The sequence below is a fragment of the Mercenaria mercenaria genome, chromosome 9 (assembly GCF_021730395.1).
Source record: "Mercenaria mercenaria strain notata chromosome 9, MADL_Memer_1, whole genome shotgun sequence".
Taxonomy (NCBI): Eukaryota; Metazoa; Mollusca; class Bivalvia; order Venerida; family Veneridae; genus Mercenaria; species Mercenaria mercenaria.
The window spans coordinates 61,836,316-61,854,396 of record NC_069369.1 but is presented as its reverse complement, the minus strand read 5'-3'; the positions used below and the strand labels follow the sequence as shown (position 1 = coordinate 61,854,396).

The following is an 18,081-nucleotide window of genomic DNA, read 5'->3' as shown; positions in this document are numbered from 1 at the left end:
ATAGCCTTGTTACATGATACATGATATTCGTGTGTTAAGAGAGTAAGAGCAGTAATGTATATACAGCTATGTTAAAAAAAACATAAACAAAAAAGCAAAAACAAAACAAAAACAGGATGATAACATTAGTACATATACGAGTCTAGGCCAGATGTGAAGCACTGAAGGTTCACACTGTCTTTGATGTTATAATGGAAGGCGTTCCAGTATCTGATCGTGCTGGGAAAAAGGAGTTCATATGATATCATGTTCTTGAAGATGGAATGATAAAATTTAAATTTCTAGAGGCTGTCAGGTGGTTATGATCTACAGAGACGAGGTTATGTGATATTTTGACAACATAATTAGGGATGCAGGTATTCTTCTCTGTTCTATTGTCTGCCATTTAAGAGTTTCAAGCATTGATGTTACGCTGCTTTGGTATGAGTAGTCATTCATAACACATCTGGCTGCAGCTCTTTGTATCCCTTTCTATGCTTTCCGCCATGGATGCCATATGGTGTTACAGTATTCTAATTGTGGGCGAACGTATGTTTTGTAGGCAGGTTCTTTGATATTACGGTTATTACATTGTACATTTCCTTTTATAAATCTGAAAGTGTTACTAGCTTTTGAATATGTAATTTCAATATGTTTTTTCCAAGTTAAGTCATCACTAATTATAGTAATCCAAAGATATTTAGCATTTTCTGTTGTTTTTAGTTCTTGATTATGTAATTTATATGGAAAGATGATATTTTTCTTCTTTTTTTTTGCGAGTCTTATGACTTCGCATTTATCAGGACTGAATTCCATAGACCAATTACGTTCCCATTCTTGTAATTTTGTCAGATCATCTTGAAGATTGTAAGAGTCTACTAACGATTCAATGGTGAGGTATATGATATTGGCATCAGCAAATAAGCGTATTCTACCTTTTAACAGAGTCGGGAAGGTCATTGATAAAACAAAGGAAGAGACAAGGACCCAACACTGAACCTTGGGGAAACCCCCTGATAGAACTGGTAAAGAGTGTGAGCCTTCAACTACAGATTTAGTACAGGGGCCAATGAGGTCTACCATGCACCCCAACCCCTAGACTTTTTTCATAGGTACAAATTGTTTGGCAGGACCAACTCTTTCAAAATAAAAAATGTTCCCATGAAAAAACTCTTTTCAACTATAAAAGATTTCACTGTTTCCATGGCAACCATTCAACCAAAATACGACCATATAGAGGATAATCAGTCATATCTTGGTCAGTTTTGGTGATAAAACAATAAAAATGGTGTCAAAATTGAGCTAAGGCATTAGCATTTAAAAAGCAGCATTTTATGTTAATTAACTAATTTGCATATTCATGAATATTAATGAGAATGTTAAAAAATAACAAACTTTTGTTAAAAAAAACAAAAACATTTTCTAAGTTTCAAATCAATTTAAATGTACTAATCAGCTTTGTTCTGGTCTTAAAGCCTCTCAGTGTTTTGTAATATATTATTTTGTTACTTTTATGGCAAAACTGGATGTGCTTAGCTAATTTGCATAAAATGAACCAGTGTCACAAACAATGAATAAAATTCTGAAACTCCTAAAACTGAATAAAATGATATAAGTGATTGTTATCAATGAAAAACCAATTTTTATGTGGTCTATAATGCTTTTAGACAGAATTAACACTTTATTAAAGGAAGAATAAAAATGTAACATACATTACACAAACTACGTTACCATTTCAACAACCTTGTTGTATTGCATCAATTATTCAGAAAATATTCCATAAACATGGTTAATATTAGTTATTTTGTACTATAGTAATACGATATACTTCTTTACTTGTCAGAGAGTGTGATATTTTTTCCGTAACACACTTTAAAATACGTTACCACTACTATTGCTTTAAAAAAAATATTTTATAAGAAGTTGAAGCCCAAATTGTCGCATACTGATTTATTTAAGCTGTGAGTTTTAAGAAGGTTTTCTTCTGTTATTTCAGAAATAGCCTAAAATATATATTGCACCATCCATGTAAATAATTTTAGATGGAATTTCAATACAACACGCAATAATATCCATCTGTGCATCCATAATATTATGATCATACAGCTGATATTTTTAGTCTTCCTGTTAGTAAAAGTCAAGTTTTATAAAAAGTACTTTTTGAATTTTAGAAAAAGTAGCATTAAAAGAACATATACAAAACCAACCCTAGCGTTATAGGATGAATCATAGGGTGCTGATTCAGATATCTGAATGAGGCCTATGCTCTCCGTGACGATTAAATAAAGACATCGTGCCTAAAGTCAGCTTAGTAGAAGTAGACTTACACCCACTTGTACAATACGGAGAACTTAGCACTTGCCTGCAGAGAACTGAGTAGTTCCAGTACAGAATCCATGGACACATGTTAGGTTAACTGCTCAACATTACATGACTGAATTTCGTTTGCAAAGTTGTGCTAAACCAAAACTAATAAAAAAGAAAATATGCTGGTATTTAATGTAAAACTTTAGATTTAAAACTAAAACCAGCTGGACAAAATTGTTTTAGTGATACCAAATCAAGATATATGAAATATATAAAACTTTATACATATGAATAAAAGAATACTATTGTAGTCATTTTGAAACATTTACAAGAATGACAGAATATACAAAATATTTTTTGGTATTCTAAATTGTACAGACAAGGACTAAATTATATTTTGTGTTGGAATATTCCTTGATATACCGTAACATTAAGAGAAACGCTAATAAGAGTAACAATGCATCAATCATAACAAAAAAGTTTGATTATCAATTAAGTTACATACCAAAGGTTATGACAAAGGCATTGCCTCTCTTTGTCAAAAGTTCAAACTGTAGCAAGAAACTCGAGAGTATGATACAAATGTCTTCAGAATCAAAGTGTAATCAAATTTCATTCATAAAAATAAATAATTTTGAGAGCCTATGATCTTCTTTTGTCATTTGCTTTCTAATTTATGAATGATATGCTTTAAAGCAACACAGTATTCATAACAGATAACCAACAAGGGAGCAAATATGCTATATTAGGTAACACTAAAGTGAAAACATCGTAAGTAGCATCTTAATCAAGACATGCAGAATTTGATTCTTGTAACACTACTGCCTCATAATCTATGAATTCCATATTTTTCAGACATTTCATCTGATTTTTAAGTTCAAATTTTAAGTGATCCATAAAATTTCACTATAACAGAACACTGGTTAAGCTAGTGCTAGGGGTATGAGGGCACTTTCACATTTCACTACATCTAACGAACAGACATAATCAAGTCAAGTCAGCTATTATTTTGCTCGATTGTGTCGTTATACTTCAAAAGGGTGAGCTTAAAAAACAATTTGCTATTCCTTAAATAAGTGCCATATGATGGTTGTAAATGATGTAAATGATGGATGATCCTCGTTCTCACTTTCAGTGTTTTTGATTGTCTGGTCCTTTTGCACCATACTTACTAAAATAGAATTCCTCTTAAGCCAGTGCTAGGGGGCGTAAGGTGTTTTTCACACTCCATTACCTCTCATAAACAGTCATGATCCAACTGAGTTTGCTATTTATTTGTTTGGTTACGATCTTTGCTTCAAAAGGATCTTCTTAAAGCCTATTGTAAAATGTTTTCAGCAACTCATTAGTGTCGTTCATACAGCACTCAGTATTTTTCTGTCAGTTTTAAATAGCATTATGTGATTGTTTTCCTAACAATTTGGTTTTCATAGACTTAAAAATCATTCACTTTCTTGACGGTTTTTTCCAATTTTATAAGTTTAAATCTAAAGATTACTTAAAGTACCTGAATTCATTTTTTTTTTTTAGTTTTTGTTCAGTGCAGCTTTTCAACAGTGAATATTTCATCAATAAGCCCATGAATATCTCAATACAATTCATTCATGTGTTTCTGAAACTAAAAAAACAAAATGCTTTATTTCTCCCGTAAATAATTGCATTGATGCACTTCACAATAACACAAAACGAGATAAATATTCCATTAAAACGATTTCCATGAAAGGAAGCCCCAAATTGTAACCCAGTTATCAGTGTATAAATGTTAGCAGGGATGTATACATGATTAATATAATTATAAAGAATATATATACATAAAAATATATAATCAATGTAAAATGTAAGTATTGACAACAATATTGAAACCATCAAATAAAAGAACAACATATTTAAGAAACAGATATTAGTATAATTAAACCGATAGATGCATTAATTCTAAATGAAAAAAAAAGGAACATTGAATGTGTAATGAATGTTTCAGATAATTTCTTTGTTGACAAAAGTGAAGAAAGAATGTTAGAATTAATACTTTAAAGTTTTAACAAATCCATTATATCATAATATTGAAACCAGTGGTTCAGATTTCTTCATATATATTTCTAAATACAGCAAAGTACAGTGCTAACGTACTTTAAAGCGCCGTTAAGGAAAAAATTTCATTGCTTGGAAAGTATGGAGCTGTACTATTTTGTAGAAGTATTTAACAACTTGATAACTAAATATTTCTCTACCCTCTACCATTTTCTGAGAAAATAACGATTCAATAAAACAAGATTACTGGAATGGTAACGTAACATGTGTTAAGTATGTTACAAACAGATTCCGCCTTTAAATAAATATTTACATTATAATTTCATGTTCTTCAGCTCAAATAAGACAAGTTTACTGATCACAGTTTAGTTCATCATACATGTTCAGTTTTAGTTATATCTTGTTTTCAGAGATGTCTGTTTCAGCATAGATTAATTTAAGCAAATTTGCTAAAATACCTAATGTAGAAAAATTATTTACCTTCACCGCAATAAAATACTATTCTAGAAAACACTGAGAGACATTAAGACCAGATCAAAGCTGTCTGATCTATATTTTCTAAATAATTGATGTAACAAAACAAGATTATTGAAATGGTAACGTAGCATGTGTAAAGTATGTTACATACTGATTCCTTCTCCAAAAAGGTGTTCAAACTTCATTTCCAAACAATATAGCTCACATAATTGTTATTTCATTGATAACATTTAATTATATCATTTTATTAAATCTTACTGGTTTCTTGTTTCCTGAGATGTTGGTTGTGGTTATGGTCAATATTACGCAAATTAGCTAAACATACCTATTTTGGAGTAAAAAAAAGTTACCATCGGTGTTACAAAATACTATTTAAGAAAACACTTTCAGATCAGCTCAAAACTGTTTGGTACATTTAAATTGATTTAAAACTTAAAAAATATTACTTTCTAATAAAATTTTGCCATTTTGTAACATTCTCATTTAGATTCATGCAAATTAGTTAATTAAATACAAATGCTGCTTTCTAAAGGCCAATGTCTTAGCTCCATTTTGACGCCATTGTTATTGTTTTATCACCAAAACTGACCAAGATATGACTGACTATCCTCTATATGGTCGCATTTTTCAAAAATGAACGGTTGCCATGGAAACAGTGAAATCTTACCTAATTGAGAACGATTACTAAGGAAAGATTGAATCCAGGATTAAGATGTTTTGTTGACACCAAGTTTCATGAGTTTATAGAGAAGGAGTTGATGATCGACATTGTCGAAAGCTTTCGAGAAATCCATTACAATGAGATATGTTTGCTTTCCAGATTGGAGATTGTCAAACATTTCTCGTGTAAAGGATAATAGTTGAGTCTCACAGCTATGTTTGGAACGGAAGGCCATATTGGAAAGGTGTAAGTAGATTGTTGACTATTTTGGTACTCTCAGGGTTGATATTTTGTGTTTTATGTACGAAGTAATTCATAAAACGGACTTCAGCCAGAGAAGCCAGAGTTTCTAGGATTTTAACATGTTGCGAAATGACCCTTTTTTGTACTCTCAGGGGTGATTTTTTTGTGTTTTCTTTTTGTTTGTATTATCAAGTAATTCATCAAACGGACTTCAAAGAATTGTCTTACTTTTCAGACAGCAGTCCTAAAATTGTTGAGGTCAAACACAGTCAATATCGTTTCATACACATACACAAGTACCGGGTTAATACAACATGGGATGTTGATTGTCTGGCTGATGGCATTTATAAGTTGATTATAAAGGTGATCACAAGAGCTCCTTAATTGTAAATTGCGACATTTGAAAGTCATTTTATCAACTGATATCATGTCATGATATCAAATTTTACATTTTCTGAATCCCAAATTACCGGATGTCCTACAGCAAATACCAGGGGACCTTGAATAACCAATACGAAGAACACTGGAGCTTGTTTTCTGCTGATAGGCCCTGTAACCATTCCCTTATTGGTTATTCAAAGGATTTCCCCTAGTATTTGCTGTAGGACATCCGGTATTACAAATTTGGAATTCAGGAAATGTAAAATTTGATATCATGACGTCATATCAGTTGATAAAAGTGCTTTTAAATATCGTGATTCACAATTAAGGAGCTATTGTTGTAATTCTGTTTTCTTGGTGAAGATGTTTTTTTCACAATTCTTCACACAGACTGTGTCAAAGAACAGCAACTGAAAAACACAAGGTACAAAACTTTTCAATCAAAACTGTCAGAAAGACAGTCATAATACTAAAGAAACTAATGCCTAGTAAAGACAGTTACTAATAGCACATTTTATCCATTTATGCTAATCGATTGGAATGCATGTGAAAATCGACAAATCACGATAATTATGGAGCTCAGCTTGCATTGAGGCCCGTTCTCACTGTCCCGGTTTATAGCGTCCCGGTTCACCCCGGTTCAGAGAACCGTTTTAGCGTCCCGATTCACCCAGGTTCAGAGTGCCGGTTTAACGCCCCGGTTCACCCCGGTTCAGAGAACCGGGACAGACCGGGAAAAACCGGTGCACTTTCGTGGCGATCGCGACGCCTTGAGCGACCGATACGAACCTTAGGGGAGAAAACACCAGCCAGAGTAAAATTAGGCGAAACCACCAGAAACTAATATATACGAACACATTTTCGACTCGCCGTCGGCAAAAAAACAAGAGTTATCCCAGAGGGCAGACTCATACCACCAGACAGGGTGAATGACTACCTATGAATCCCGATTAAGGTAGAAATCGCCAGCCAGAGTTAGGCACCCTAGTTTTCTTAAGAAAATTCCAATTATAGGTGTGACACCAACATCGATACACACGGGTGCCATACTAAAGGATTTCACGTGACCGAGGCCGTACAAATGTTTTTGGGCCAAGACAGCTCTTTAAAAACCACGTAACACGCGACTTTGCGAAAAAAATGAATTTGCTGGTTTTACACCCATAAGCGTTACGAGGACTTGTGTCTTTTCGTTTGAATTTGGTGCTAAAAGTTATTTTTTATTCAACAGAAGGAATATGAGACAATACACTGCGGATTAGATATGCCATGAATAACATCCAGATTGGGTCCATGCAAGAAAAAAAAGAAGTTTTTTCGAACAGGCACCATGACAGCCAGGACGCACTGCACTAAATCACAGTCCAGTGTGGTATGGCATACAGCCGTATAAGTACTGAAGATCCAGAATGGATGGGTGTCGCTTCGTCGTATCTACCCTTCGTGGGAGGCTGAATTCAGCGGTGGGGTGCAGCAAAAAACCCTTGGAAACCTTATGGTAGTGCGAAGGATATGATATCTTTTCTGCTAGATGGGGGAAAATAAATAAGAAGCCAGAACCTATATAAACTGTTGAGGGATAGAAGAACTTGTATTGAAACATACCATTTTACATGATACAGGCATATGACTATTATTTTATTATTATTATACCAGATTTATATAGCGCCCTTTTCATGATCAATTTCACGTTCAAAGGCGCTTTACATAGTTCAAATGCAGTCACATAGGGGGCATAATTCATCCTCTACTAGTACAGACACAGAGCGATCTGATCAGAGGGACAGAGTGAGACAAAGCCCCCATGACAGAGAGATCAGAAATCAGATACAGGCTTGTCCGACTAACTTAGCCTAGCTCGTTGCGAATAGACAGCCTTAACGTGCCCAGTGTATAGCACTGATACACGCAGGGATTGCCTGGGTTCCGGACCAGTTCACCTCTAGTTGGGTGGGAAACACTGAAAAGCGTTTCTGAAAATTCCCGAGTAGCTGCCGGGGATCGAACCCCCGACGTCGCGACCAAAATCCAACATCTAACCAACGTCGGCACGACGTCAGGTGTTTCCTGGGATATTTCTGAAAGAGTTCAGTTTCCCGGAACGTGTAGTCATGTTGAGGATTTCAGTGAACGTATTTAATTTATTTCAAATAAACTTCTCCAGCGGGGCTGTCTTTATCTGCTTTACATTTAATAGCGTGAGGGGCATATTTATATTCCATATCTAGTAATTTCATAAAGTAAACACAAAGCACAAAGACTAATATAGCAATTAACCAAAGGTCGTTTGTCAAAATACTTAATTATAACATGAACAAGAAATCAATAACTATCAGACATTGATCAATTTTATTTGTATGGAACACTTCCCTGTGAATTAGTCACTGCTTTGAACTGCGCATATCGTATGCGGGTACCAAAATTGGACTTTAATCATAGGAAGTGATGATCCGGTTTAATATAGCCGTAAGCGTATTTATTTTGGTACCCGGTTTATGACACGCACGGTAAAAAGCGATGGTTCCAGCGCAAGCGTTTCCAGTTGCAAGAGCATAGATGGTAAAAAGTGCATTTTTAAAACACGCTGAAAATTTAACAAAACCTGTTTTATGATTGTCACCTACGCTCAGTGCGTGTTATAATGCTAAAAACTGGCTAACAGTAGGCAGGGGCGGTAAAATGGCTAACAGTAGGCAGGGGCGGAGGAGAGTTGGGAAGGGTATCCCAAACGTCTGTTGAAAGAAAATCGCCCTTGAACGTTCATGTATTATACACGTGGTGTTAGATCCTTTAATATCTTGATGATTGATAAATAGAGATAACAAGGAGAACGAAATGTACAGGTTATAACGAACATAGAAAAGGTGGATCAAGTACAGCTTTATACTTTTTACTAGAAAAATGATGCTGGCACACTCTGTATTACATTACAACATGTATATACAAATAAAGAACAATTTGTACACAATATTAGTATACATTTTGTAAATTTGCTTCATGGTTAATTGCTAAAAGGAGATGTAACTTCGTTTGTAGCAAGCAGGGTACGTACATGTATATGTATCTTGTCCAGTCGGAGGATCCAAATGTAATGGCAGGATAAAATGGCGACGTACTCCCGGTTTCGATAAATCTGAAGATTATATTTTTTAAAAATGACAGTTTATATCAGTTTATAACATTTATTTGAAACATTTTATATCGCATTTATTTACAAATAGGCAAACACCTAAGAGAGAGAGAGAGAGAGAGAGAGAGTATTGAAGCCTTAACATTTTGTGCAGAGCTCCAGTTTCCCGAGGAAGAGATAACGAAAGATAAACCTCCGCTTAGTACCGTATCTAGAACACTATAAAAGACACTGATATTTTTCTTTAACACTAGCATTCCCTGTTTTAAAAAGGCAAAAGTCATGTTTCTTAAATGTATGTACACCCAAAGATATGAACAAATAGGTCGGTATCTTCTGGGACAAATGATATAATGGCAAACCTTTGATGGAATTAAATTTCATTTTCTTATGTAAAGTAATGCAACTAGTCTAATCCGTGAATCACTAGATTTAAGTTCAGAATGTGCAACATTTTACCTGGTTTTGCGGTAATATATCAGATCAGTTGTCTTTTAAAACATAAATGCACTATTGTCACTTTTTTTTTCAATTTGGAAATATCAAGTATTTTCCGTAGATGCTGATTATATAAATATACATATTTAGCGGAAGTTTTTGCGTTCGTGCAATGCCACATCAAGTAAGGAAATCAGTTCCCTTTCGCACTATGATTTGCCTGATATGATTTAAGAAGTTGTATTTCGATTATTGCTGGCTTTATACAGACACTGTAAAATGATGAGCATTGATTCAAACTATCATGACTGCTGGGGAAAAAGCACTATTGAATGCTTGGATATACCGTTATAAGAAACATGTGCTAAAATAAATATTTAAGTGCCATAATATATTTTAACAAAATCTAATAATAAAGCATTGCCCTAAAGGTACCATAATTTTGCATAAAATGCTATGTCTTTGATTGTTGTCTTGCATAAAAAGTGTTCGTGTTATACATGTAGCAACACACTTAAATATATCTTGTTGATCGGTATATAAAGCACACCGTCTGTTTTACCACTTTCCGCCATTTAAGTAACACTATCTGCACCGTTAACGTTGATGTATATGGTGGGGATTTCTTATTTACTTTTTGTAGTTTAAGTGGCTGGAAGATCTAGAACTAACGAATCTAAATTATTTGTGAAAAATAAATATTAAGCTTGAACAATGGGATTAATACATGATTAACTACATGATTCGACAGTTATTTCCAAAGGGTAACATCATTTTTCTACAGTTCAAATCTGAATTTCAGTTTGCTGTTTGCCATTTTCGTTTCATAGAGTCTGTCGAATAGTTCATTCTGAGCCACGGAAAATGCATTCTTCCAGTCTCCAACTGTACCTAAAAGCAAACGACAAACCGTTACCAACAAACTAGAAAATATGGCTGCGTTGTCGTGAGAAAGTAGATAACGGACAACGCGGATGAAGCGGAAAGATCAGTTTTCCTTCAGTACACAGGGTTTGTTCATTTATGTATTGGTAACATGGGCCACGTTTTCATGAGAAAGTAGATAACGGACAACGCGGAGGAAGCGGAAAGACCAGTTTTCCTTCAGTACACAGGGTTTGTTCATTTATGTATCGGTAACATGGGCCACGTTTTCATGAGAAAGTAGATAACGGACAACGCGGATGAAGCGGAAAGACCAGTTTTCCTTCAGTACACAGGGTTTGTTCATTTATGTATCGGTAACATGGGCCACGTTTTCATGAGAAAGTAGATAACGGACAACGCGGATGAAGCGGAAAGACCAGTTTTCCTTCAGTACACAGGGTTTGTTCATTTATGTATCGGTAACATGGGCCACGTTTTCATGAGAAAGTAGATAACGGACAACGCGGATGAAGCGGAAAGACCAGTTTTCCTTCAGTACACAGGGTTTGTTCATTTATGTATCGGTAACATGGGCCACGTTTTCATGAGAAAGTAGATAACGGACAACGCGGATGAAGCGGAAAGACCAGTTTTCCTTCAGTACACAGGGTTTGTTCATTTATGTATCGGTAACATGGATCACGTTGTCATGAGAAAGTAGATAATGAACAACGCGGATGAAGCAGAATGATCAGTTTTCCTTCAGTACACAGGGTTTGTGTATTTATGTATCGGTAACATGGGCCAACATCATAACTAAAAGACTTCTAGAGAGAAATGAAATTACACTAAACCAAACTTCTAACTAGTCTTTCCATAAACTAACAAACTTTTTTTTGAAAATTTTACGCAGACAGTTAATTTTATCTATATAAATCTTATTGCTACTTTTTTTTTATTAATTGCATTGCAAGTTTACCTAACAATCACAACCGATGTAGACCAATATTACCAAGACAAGATCCTTGATCTGGCCCCTTTAAGATAAAAGAGCTGGACCAAAGATACTTCTGTTTAAATAGCTTATTCGAAGACTAGGTAGAGTTAATTCACACATTAGTCGGCTTCCACTTCTGCTTCAAGATTATGTATATCTTTACATGCAATACCTAGAATTTTGAGCAAAGCGTTTGGCACGTTTGTTCTTGTCGCTTTAAATTGTGAGATATCTTTCTTGACATCGACTTGCTTCAAATATGTAATTCATGCCGAGTAATGAGAAGGTGGTAGAGCATTTTCCTCGTGCCATGATAAACAACGAACGGTCAAAACTTTGTGTTGTAAGTATCAAAAATGAAAGGCTTCTGATATTAAAATCATCGCAAGCTCTTGAGACGTTTATAGTTTCTGGACTGGTATAGACACTCTCAGGTAGCACATACACAGTTTTAACAAACAGTGCTGCTGCCTTTTGTCACGACATCAAATGACGGATTAAATGCAAAAAAAAAAAAACTATATACAATGTACCTTTTCTGTAGTATCCATTCTTCTTATCTCTCCAGATACCAAGCCAGTATTCATTATCTAGACCAACCTTGTCCTTTTTCATATTCTCAAACTTACATTTTTCAGCGATAGCATGACATAGTTCATCAGTGCAGTGCAATTCTAGAAACTTTGCCAATTTCTTTACTTCCCTGAAGCTGTTCTGAAAATATATAGAGGATATGTCGTCCGAATTTTAAGAAGTGCATTGTTAATCATTCTGTGTTTTTCTTTCCATAAGTGTACTGTCCGAAAATATAAACTTTGACATTGTTCAGTGGCTTATTTAGCAGATGCGACGCCGCCACTACAGCTTTGTTAGATCACACTTATGATAAAATATAAAGCCTTGTGGTACAATTCAGAAATAAAATCTGGAAAGTAGATCCCTCGGAAGCACCGAAAACAAGGCAAACAGTGACAATTGCAGACAAAGCCTTGTGGTAAAATTCAGAAACTGGTTTAATATTTAGTATCTACAATACATTGGCTGGAATCAAACAGTATTAAATTGGAAATTCTGATTGAGGACACCGAAATAGTACTAGCATTTTGCACATTTACCTCTTTCATATCTTCAAAAAACATAAGATGTATGGGGTATTCGGGATTTTCATGAATTGCTTTCTCCCAATCCAAAACATAGTCGAACCATGATCCATAATCAACTAAAATTAAAGAAGAAACCAAAGTATTAATCAAGACAAAGTATGAAGTATTAATTTGTGATTAGAGAGGTGATTTTAATTTCACCATTATAAGTTTCCCTCGTTTAGATGAATCCCAGACAATACTTTACACGATATATATTGTTCAGTTTCCCGGAGCGTGTAGTCATGTTGAGGATTTCAGTGAACGTATTAAATGTATATTGTATTACAAATAAACTTCTTCAGCAGGATCAACTTTACCTACTTTACATTCAATAGCGCTAGGGACATTTTCCATATTTAGAAATTTCCTAAATTAAACACAATGTACAAAGACTAATGGGGGCCTCCGTGGCCGAGTGGTTAGAGTCGTTGACTTCAAACCATTTGCCCCTCATCGATGTGGGTTCGAAACCTCATTTGGGGCGTAGAATTCTTCACGTGAGGAAGCCATCCAGCTGGCTTACGGAAGGTCGGTGGTTCTACCCAGGTGCCCGCTCGTGATGAAATTATGCACGGAGGGGCACCTGGGGTCTTCCTCCACCATTAAAGCTGGAAAGTCGCCATATGACCCAAAATTGTGTCGGTGCGACGTTAAACCCAACAAAACAAACAAAGACTAATATATTTTTTGTGTAAGGTAAAGTAAGTTTAGAAAATGAATTAAGGTACTGATATCACCGTAGAGCTAGGATAACAAACGTCGTGAAAGCTTACTCGGAGAAAAACTATGTTTCGGCTTCCCTTTAGCCTGATTCACATGTGATTACTTGTATATAAGTGAGCATCCATGAAAATGATAAGCGATTATAAATGCTACGAAATATACCATTTCCCTTGCAGAAAAGGCGAAACCAGTTATCCCAAGTTCCGTTGTAGTCATAGACAGCATTAATCTTAAAATGATGGTGATACAGCGAAACTGCTACATCCTTTGGGTTTCGATGACACAACACTACCTTTGTCCTCTTTTCTTTCATATCTTTTGGTATTTGATCAAACCGGAAGTGTGCATTGAGAACCCTTGGAGAAGGAATTGACGCACAGTTTTCTTCGGAAATTGCTTCAATCATAGATGTCTGCTTCACTTTTGGAATAGTCTCTGCTTTACCATTTTTCAACATTGATAATACCTCCCACATCCAATGTGTTCCTGAAATATATTAAAGATTTTTGGTAGAAGCTGGAAACAAGTTTTATCATTTTATTTGCAAGTATCAACACACTTATCAAATGTAACCATTTTTTATTATGTAGTAATTTAAGTTTTTCTCCATGGTATCTTGCAACTTCACCAATAAAACTTCAAAATCAAATAGTTGAATATCCGGATACAACACCCTTATTACATTTATAACTTAAATCTAAATTACCATTATATTTATATACATATACCTGACTTCAGATAGGTTATTAACAGAACATCATCGTCTCGGGCTTTAGTGCCAGCAGCAGCCCTTATTGCCGTTTCCTGGTCGATCTGTGAAATGTAAGGATAACGCGTTCCATCTACCTCCATGAAGCGAATAGTGTCTCCGCCAGCATCTTTAAAAGTCACCAATGGCATTTTATAGATCTATAAAAATAAGAAGAAAGAGAACACAATATACGAAGCATGATGTATTACATCAAATAAACAGATGTCGGGATAATGTTATCGAAACTGACCTATTTGTTAAATCTATTAATCTACTTCAGTACAAATTAAATTCAATATAAACACAAATTCAATGCACGACCCCGGTCAATGCTGTTTTCTAGAATGTCCAGATACTATAAAGTCACTTATAAGTACTTTTGCTTGACCTTCTCATTTAACAGTTCGTTCAATATTTATCAAAATGTATTCTTTAGCAGAATAGTTCAGTCCGAAATGGAAGTATATAAGAAGTTTAAAATTCATATAATAAGATGAACAAATTTCAGCAGTCTTACCAGATGTTTAAGCCTTCTAAAATTCTAGAGGACATAATTCACAAGAACCGTTTTTGTCAAATAATAAAACTTTAAGTTTAAACTATACTTGTTATCAGTTGGGTCATCTGATAAACACGACTAGTTTAACAAAAAGTAAAAAGAATCACTGAAGTGAGATATCAGTGAATCATTTCACGAATGAAAGATTATTTTTACAGCTTAAAACATTTTTAAAGTTTATTACTTCAATATAATTATATATATGTACATAAAATATATATTATATACAAACATTGCTTCTGATAATTTTTATTACTTATCACAACAGAGGCCGTAAAATGTCTTCCCGTACTTAGCCTTTGTGGTGCTATATTTTCGGGGTCATTGAGTCCAATCAATGTAAATATGAGTCCGATTAACGCTAAAGCCCACTATGGGACAGGAGTGGGGACATGAGGACTTTTACATATTTCATTACAATCTGTAAAAGGATCCTTTGGAAGCAAAGAATGCAACCAAGAAGAATAATAGCAGACTCGGTTTGATTGACTTATACAGACTAAATCAGACTGAGTCTGTTATTATATGATTGCGCCCTATGCTTTGAAAGGATGTTCTTGTAGATTCTATGTTCAACCTTACCTTTGAAATTCTCCAGGGACACTTTGTTCAGCACATGAATAATACCATGGGTGAAATAATATGAGACTTTTGTATTCGCGTAAATAACTTGAAAGTGTTATTAGCATTCAGTGCAACTCAAGTATTTTATGATTTGATAGTGGACCAAGACAAATATGTAACGCTTACGATTTAACATGATAAACATACATGTAAGTGAAAGGTTAGTTTATACCAAGTCACATACTTTATTACAGTATAATTTAAACTGTACTTAATAGTTATTACAAACAATTGGATGACCGAAAAAACATCCTCTGGCCAAATGTTAAGCTTCAGCAACATCATTGGTCGATGCACATTGGTGTACGAGTGTTAAATCTACCAGAAACTTTAACTTAACAATTGATCTGTGAGTTGTTTCATTGGGAGAAGAAACAAATGAAGTGATCGTAATAACGGTATAATTACCTGACCTGTCATTCACTTTGCTGGATCATTTTGATGAGAGCTTTTAATATTAACTAAAACACAACACTGTGTTCATTCGTTGGTGTCAGGAGTTAAAAAAAAGAACGGACAGAAATCAGACTTGAACAATGTTTTTGTTTACAGTTATAAGCGTTTCTGTAAGAATATCTTTACGTTTTAGTTGTGTGCTGGTAAACATTTGCAAAACAACGTGCGTACAAATCATGAATGATCGTGCACTTTCTCTAATTCACTTTACTGTCAAATTCCTGAAATTCTTTTGGGACACTTTGACCAGGTTGTTATGAAAGGAAATACGTTAAATATTATCTTTGTACTTAAAATCAAACTTTTACGGCACAAAACTGGCGTAGTGAGTTTCGTAACAATGTTATGTTTATGTCATTCCCCCTTTAGGTGTTACTTTATTAATTAGTCATTATTTATTGACCTAGTTTTAAGACATCATGTAAATAAGTTTTTATGTTCTACCTTGTTCCAGAATGTTCAACCACAATACTGATAAACAGGGTGTAACAATTATTTATAATTAAGTCTGTATTGTTCTTGGTTTTTCCAGAATGTTCTTTTTTCTAAGTGTTACATGAAAGTTCTGGTACATTCCATGGTACATTAAATAGGGAGCTGTTTTAGGACAGAGCAGAACCTTCAGTTAAAAATGTTATTAAAACTTTCCTGTATTTCTTAATAACAAAGTATTACCAGTCTTGATTTACATTAAACTTGTGGATTTAAAGAAGTTATCTTTGAAGAGAAGATGTATATTCTTTGAATATACCAAATTCTGTTTTGAACTGTTGTGAAATATTACTCCTTGGATTTAAATTTGACCAGGACAAGATTTGGACTATTTTTACACATAAGACTGGATTACGGCTATCTGCCATTTTTAAAGATATTTGAATTGTTACTTTTATAAATAAACTTTGTTATTGTTAATAGTTGTTGGTTAGTTTTTCTGTTATTTTGACTTACTGTAACAAGCAAGTATAACCTTTTGACGTAATGACAATGATAATTAATGACTCTCTTATTAATCATCCAACTGATCCAGTGAATAAATTATTGCTTCCAAAGACAAAGACAACGCGGTTGTTAACGCGTACATTATAAGGGCTAGATACTGGATATTAGATTGTAAGATAGGTATGGTTCTTGTCTAACAAAAGAAAACATGTTAACAAAGAAAATATAAAAAGGGCTATAAATCTAAGAAAATGCTTTACAAGGAAAATTCTTGACCTGATTACTCGCCTCATAGAGAAGACTTAATGTACAAAATTTCAAAACTAATGTTGTTGTGGTATTGAAAAACAATGGGTTTTAAAACTATTAACAAAGAAATACCAATTCTATATGTACAAAAATGTCAAAATTCTGACAAAGTACATCAAAGGTTTATTGTTCGTGGCCTACTTAATCACCAAATGATTATCAGTAGTTCAAAGTCTAGAAGCTAACTCTTACAGAATCCAAATAAGGCGAACATAAAATAAACTTATATTAAAGAGATCATATTATACATGTAAAGACAGGGTCTTCATTTTTATCAAAAAGAAAATTCTGTTACCATAAGTATTAAACCTTTTTGGAGCAAAACAAAACTTTCCATTATCGGAAAACTACGAAAGACCCGTGGTGACATTTCAACTTCATTATTTCACGATTTCTGCTTCTTGATTTTACGATTTCCACTCCATGAATTCACGAATTCACGATTTCTGCTTCCTGATTTCACGATTTCCACTTCATTAATTCACGATTTCACGATTTCCACTTCATGAATTCACGATTTCACGAAAAAACTTCACGATTTCTTAATTTCACGATTTCCACTTCATGAATTCACGATTTCACGATTTCTGCTTCCTGAATTCACGATTTCCACTTCACGATTTAATGAATTCACGATTTCACGAAAAAAAAAACTTCACGATTTCTTGATTTCACGATTTCATGATTTCACGATTTCTTGATTTCACGATTTCTTGATTTCACGATTTCCACTTCTTGAATTCACGATTTCACAATTAAACTTCGCGATTTCATGATTTCTTGATTTCACTTGTTCTATCTGGCCTATCCATTCCGTTACTCTCCATTCAATGAAGTGTAAACATAATAAATGGTCTGGGTTAAAGAGGATGAGTTTATAATCCTGCATACGTCTGTGTGGAGGTTGGGGAGGGATATTGGTGCCTGTACCAACACAGTATTGGGTACTTTCAACACTAAAACATGTATGAACAAAATAAGATGCCCAAGTACCTTTACTGTTTTAGACAATTCCAAAATATATAATAGGTTTATTATGCCCACGCCATGTATGGCGACGGAGCATT

General features: G+C 34.3%; 2 protein-coding genes across 2 annotated transcripts in view; both read right to left on the bottom strand.

Moving 5' to 3' along the window:
- The window catches only part of LOC123547265 (sulfotransferase 1B1-like), a 134,965-nt gene that overhangs the window by 74,640 nt on the left and 42,244 nt on the right, over positions 1 to 18,081 (bottom strand). The gene's annotated exons all lie outside the window — the stretch shown is intronic.
- Positions 8,972 to 14,757, bottom strand: LOC128559545 (sulfotransferase 1B1-like). Its single transcript, XM_053551544.1, has 6 exons — positions 14,645 to 14,757; positions 14,105 to 14,285; positions 13,539 to 13,862; positions 12,624 to 12,727; positions 12,042 to 12,222; positions 8,972 to 10,535 (listed from the first exon to the last, which is right to left on the bottom strand). Exons 2-6 carry the CDS (start codon positions 14,274 to 14,276, stop codon positions 10,423 to 10,425), a joined length of 894 nt encoding a protein of 297 aa, XP_053407519.1. The 5' UTR covers positions 14,277 to 14,285; positions 14,645 to 14,757; the 3' UTR covers positions 8,972 to 10,422.